The sequence below is a fragment of the Colobus angolensis genome, unplaced genomic scaffold (genome assembly GCF_000951035.1).
Source record: "Colobus angolensis palliatus isolate OR3802 unplaced genomic scaffold, Cang.pa_1.0 Scaffold11, whole genome shotgun sequence".
NCBI lineage: Eukaryota > Metazoa > Chordata > Mammalia > Primates > Cercopithecidae > Colobus > Colobus angolensis.
In genome coordinates this window covers 2,931,365-2,937,239 of record NW_012112030.1, presented here as the reverse complement: position 1 = coordinate 2,937,239, position 5,875 = coordinate 2,931,365, and the positions used below count along the sequence as shown (strand labels likewise).

At 34.1% G+C, this 5,875-nt stretch overlaps 1 protein-coding gene across 2 annotated transcripts in view; it reads left to right on the top strand.

Annotated features, from left to right (window-relative positions):
• The window catches only part of CD163 (CD163 molecule), a 26,645-nt gene that overhangs the window by 7,901 nt on the left and 12,869 nt on the right, over positions 1 to 5,875 (top strand). For both annotated transcript variants that reach the window (XM_011952589.1, XM_011952582.1), the window contains exon 6: positions 908 to 1,228. In XM_011952589.1, coding sequence (XP_011807979.1) covers positions 908 to 1,228 — 321 coding nt within the window. The remainder of the gene's footprint in view (positions 1 to 907; positions 1,229 to 5,875) is intronic.

Here is a 5,875-nt window from a genome sequence, read left to right as displayed (position 1 = left end):
ACAGGCCCCAGTGTGTGATGTTCCTTTTCCTGTGTCCATGTGTTCTCATTGTTCAATTCCCAGTTATGAGTGAGAACATGAGGTGTTTGGTTTTCTGTTCTTGTGTTAGTTTGCTGAGGATGATGGTTTGTAGCTTCATCCGTGTCCCTTCAAGGGACATAACCTCATTCTTTTTTATGGCTGCGTAGTATTCCATGGTGTATGTGTACCACATGTTCTTTATCCAGTCTATATTTGGGTTGGTTCCAAGTCTTTGCTATTGTGAGTAGTGCTGCAATAAACATACATGTGCATGTGTCTTTATAGTAGAAAGATTTATAATCCTTTGGGTGTATACCCAGTAATGGGATCGCTGGGTCAAATGGTATTTCTATTTCTAGATCCTTAAGGAATCACCACACTGTCTTCCATAATGGTTGAACAAATTTACACTCCCACCAAACAGTGTAAAAGCATTCCTATTTCTCCACATCCTTGCCAACATCTGTTTCCAGACTTTTTAATGATCGTGATTCTAACTGTGATGAGATGGTATCTCCTTGTGGTTTTGATTTGCATTTCTCTAATGACCAGTGATGATGAGCTATTTTTCATATGTTTGTTGTCCACATAAATGCCTTCTTTTCAGGAGTATCTGTTCATATCCTTCAGCCACTTTTTGAGAAATCTCTTTTAAAGCAGAATTGCTCATATCTTTCTGCCATTGACAATTTTTATTAACCCTTGAAACTACAGTCCCATTTCTAACAAAAATTTGTGGTCTATCTTATTGTTTCTTAAAAAGTCAGGAAATAAGTAAGCTATAATTTCCAGTGTATCAGTATCAGAGAAGAAAAAAGACAAAAAAAATCCTCTGGAAGCTAACCTCCATATGTATTGATGGTTTGAGTTTATGTTTCTTTTGCAGATGGATCAGATCTGGAGCTAAGACTTAGAGGTGGAGGCAGCCGCTGTGCTGGGACAGTTGAGGTGGAGATTCAGAGACTGTTAGGGAAGGTGTGTGACAGAGGCTGGGGACTGAAAGAGGCTGATGTGGTTTGCAGGCAACTGGGATGTGGATCTGCACTCAAAACATCCTATCAAGTATACTCCAAAATCCAGGCAACAAACACGTGGCTGTTTCTAAGTAGCTGTAACGGAAATGAAACTTCTCTTTGGGACTGCAAGAACTGGCAATGGGGTGGACTTACCTGTGATCACTATGAAGAAGCCAAAATTACCTGCTCAGGTATGACTTTCAATCAACTTGTTAAGAAGAAGGGTGTAAATTTCCAGTACTGCCTTTGACATTGAAAAGAAACATTGGTCCTTATGACTAGATCATTCTCAAGAAACCAGAAAATATCTATACAAATTCCACTGGGAGAGACAGATAAGTTTACAATTCACATTGCACTTTAGATAGAAGTGTTTAGGTTTTGCCCACTTTGGTTTTTGAATAATTTTTAAATCAATAGAGGTATAAGAGATTAAGGAGGATTAAAATTTAAAAAAGAGAATTCAATATTTCTTTCACAAGATGTCACCAAAAGATTTAAAAATAACCATGTTGGATAAACTGACATAACCTTCAGCTCCCTCTACTGTACTGTGAAAGAATTGTCTTTTTTTGGAAAACCTGTGGATATTTCACTGCAACCTCTTTAAAAAGCTCAAAAATGAGTTGTAAACTGGTTGGGTTTGTGGATAATCTTTAGTATTTTATGCTAATTATATTTATACAAATGCTAACTTTGTTGAAAAGTGATGCTTTTAAAATAATTCTAAAGTAAATGTAACTTTTACTCTGCAACGGAAAGACTTTAGAAAACACAGTGTACAAGAAAACCATTAAACATGTAGAGACCTCACAGAATGGAAACTTGTACGTGTTGCACGTCCTCTAACCAACAGTATGACTCTAGATACCTCCCAACCTAGGCATGCAGCGAGGAACATTTCCCTGATGTTACAAATGGTGCTTACCTCTAGTTAAGTGGAAATTATCCTCCGATTGAAAAAAAGGCAATCATTTAAGATGTAAATTTGAATTGCTATATTACTTTTTAAAAAATATTCTTGACCTGGCAATATAATCACATGGTTTAAACTTCAAAAGAAAAAAGTGTAAACTCTTCCCCCACTACTATCCAATTCTTTTCCTCACAGACAACTTACGTGGTTGGAATATTTATATATTATTTGAGATATTTCAGGTAAATACAAGAAAATACAAACAAATCTATATATAGCTATCATTTGCTTTCATTATCCAAAGGGTGACATGTTGTATAAATTGTTTTGTACCTTAAGTATTCACTTAGTAAAATTTCTTGATCAAATTTCACATCAGTATTTAAAGAGCTGTCTGAAATTACTTCTATATCTATAACATTTCTTATCATTTATTACCGTGTGTATTCATTTATTCTTTTAATTTCTTTTACCTGACAAGATTAGCCATTTTCTTAGCTAAATTTTTTAGAAAATCATTATTTGGATTTTAAAAAATTAATGTTACCTTTATTTGCTTTCGAATTTGTTAAAATTTACTTTTCTTTCTAATAATTCTCTTCAGATTTCCTAAAGTTTGATTTCTTTTTGGCCCCTAACTTCTTGAGTTGAGTCTTAAGTTTTATTTCTTCTGTTTTACTAATATAAATATTTTAGGTTATAGGTTTTTCTTCTAAATTTATAATGGTTTGTATATTTTCTTATTAATTGTATTTTACATTGATTAGCATTAAGTTCTGCTGTATGTAAAAGAGAAACAAATAATAGTGGCTAAAGAAAGACAGTGTTTACTTTTTCTCATTTAAAATTAGTCAAATAGGTAAGTAGTTTAAGGCTGTTTTGGTGTCTCTGTTGTCACCAAGAAACATCCAGAATAGATTTGCTGAAGTGATTATCAAACGCTACTGGACAGGAAGGATGAGCCACCCCGCAGCTCAGAGTGTTCCTTGGAAAGCCAATCTAGTAGATGATGTGCTGGCCTCTGAGAAGGTGTCTTCTGTCCACTCTCCCTCATGGGCCCTAGTGTTGCTCTCAGGGTAGTTATTCCTGGCACATTATTCTTCACAGTTACATCCAAGTTTGGTTTGGAGAGTATCTCTATTTAAGGACAGCACACCTTTCACAATCCACTTTCTGCTAATATTGGTTTAGGGACCTTTGGATTACTTTAAAGATTGGCTAATCAAGGGCTGATGTCAGCTACTCTCAAATTCAACAAAAAAGTTCTTTACAAGGTTACTAAGCTTCTAGTCTACTTGCTTTATAACCCAATGCCATCTGAACCTACAGTCCAAGAGCATATAAATATACTTTGATCTATGCTATGACCAGCCCTTCTCTTTAATTATTGACCACTGCCTTAAGGCCATTTGAAACTGTGGGTTTGGGAGGAAGGACAAGACCTAAATTCCATCTTTGCCAGTGGACTCATTGCCTTTGTATCTGGAGCATCAGTTTTATTTTCTGATAAGGCTATAGTTTTACCACCATCTCAATTTGGGGGACAGGATACTTAGAGTTTTATCTTCAATTTTTCAATTCCAAATTATGGGACTCTTGATTAACTATGTACAACACCTGCAGGCAGACCATACTACCTTATAAAATTGATATTTCTCCTCCCATTTCTGCTTGCATTCTGACTACTGTAGTCTGAATTCATCTTTCTTGTAAATGCTAAAAGTGGCAAGAAGAATCCACGTCATGCAAATATTCTGATTTTTTTGTAGTTTTGTTACTTGTACTTTGCCCAATAAATTCTGCATTTTTTAAGCATCAGTGAGCACACGGTTTTCTTTTCACAGTGAGGTTTGCCCAAATATTTTACCATGTGTAAGACTCATTAGCTTTTTAGCCTCTCATACCTGAGTCATTAATCCATTCTGCCCATCAACTCCATTCAACCACACCCATATTTTAGGGTGCATTACTAGAATCCCTTACTTATGGTAACACGTTCTAAATTATTCAGGATTCTATTGAGATGTGTATAATAGAAATCATAAATAATATAAATTTGCAACTTAAGATGGGCTCTGTACTTTACAGAGCTGTATTTTTGTTTGCTATTTGCCATGTGCACTTTTTATTTCCTTTTGCAAACTCCTTTGTTATATTTCTGTAGGTTTTGGAAGTTCTTCTACTTTATGTTGGGGGCCTTGGTTTTTAGCTTTTTACATGTTTTGTTAGTAATATAGTTTATACTTTTGTTTCTTGATTTACTTGATACTTTCAATGGTGACATACTGATACTGTCTCTGTCAATGATGACATGCTGTCTCTTTCAATAATGGACATGCTGTCTCTGTGCCTGCCAAATACAAGCTACGAATTTGATAATCTGTTTAAATTCTTTAACTTTCATATAGCACAGGGCTATATAGCTGAAAAGAACCAGAAGAATTCAACTAAGCAGGAGAATTGGAAACAATTTAAGATAAATTGTTGACAGAAAAAGGTCTAGGAAATGTTGGTCATAAAATTACTTTGAATCTCAGACATTTTGTTTGTGATGTCTGTGTATGTACTAGAGAGGACATCTGACCTTAAGAAACAGTTCATTTGAGCTATGCTGTATTTCAACTTAGGATTGAGAAATAATTCTGAGATTATGATGATCTCCATACTTCTTCAGAGTCTGAAAAGCGTTAAATGCTGAAAATACATTAATGCTTCTTTAAATCATAATTGTATATTTTATTTATCACTAAACAAAAGGAAGTAATTCTAGTTAATTATATCTCTAATTATGTTAAAGCTCTTTGTAGATCTATTCATCTTTCTAGAGAAAGAAAGGAAAACAGATTCAGTCACCTATGTCAGGGGAAAAGTTGTTGAGAATGGCACTAAATCCAGGTGCAAAAATTTACTTAATTGCTTTTATGTAAAAACACAGTCAGAGATTTAGCAGAAAAAAATCAATTAAAGGGATAAATTTCCAATATTCTAACCATGTCTAAAGAGTAATGATACAAGCAAAGCGACCCATAGGATAGATTAACATGTTACTAGCAGATTCACGAAATAAAGGCTGAGGATGGAGTCTCCAAGTCACTTTCTGAGTAGGAGAATTTGTCCTCTGCCCTGACTCAAATATGTTAGGACAAAGAAAACAAGAGGATATTTATAGAAGGGACTTTTTTTCAATTGCTTAATGAGTTTTCACAATGGAAAACAAAATATTTTTTTTTGTTTGTTTCTTTTTAACTGGTTTTCTTTTGATTTATTTTGTTCAAGATGGATCCAAACAAAAGATAAGAAGTTACAACAAACCAGAATTTGACTTGATCTAGGAAATTACTTTTACTTAAAGATTTAGGGCTGTCCAAAAGGGGTTGGGATCATATGAATACTAGTTAATGATATCTTAGAGAAATTTCATCCTTGAATAAAGATTCAAAAAGAAGAAATGAAAGACCATCCCACTCAAGGGTGGGATGTGTTGTAGAGGTGTTGTTTGCTTTAAACTCTGACCTATGTTTAGAAAATAACATGTTTTTCATCTCAAATTTGGATAGGAATTTGCTTTGTGCAGATTTAATGGATAATTGGTGAAATTTTGACATGCTGAGGTATTCTATATTGCTGTAGTACAGAATATGGTCATATTCAAAACATTTTCTAAGACATTTCAGTATCAGGTGAAAGGTTTATGAGAGATGAAAGTAAATCAGAGTATGTAGATTGGCATGGGCTGACGGTGTATCTATATCATGGTGATAGTAACATCAACAGATTACAAAAATTGTTGATATTCGATAGCAGATATCTATAAAGGACTTAAGACCTTTAGAAGGCCTCATTTTCAACTGAATTTTCTTTATTTTCTTTTTATACTTTAAGTTCTAGGTACATGTGCACAATGTGCAGGTTTGTTACATAT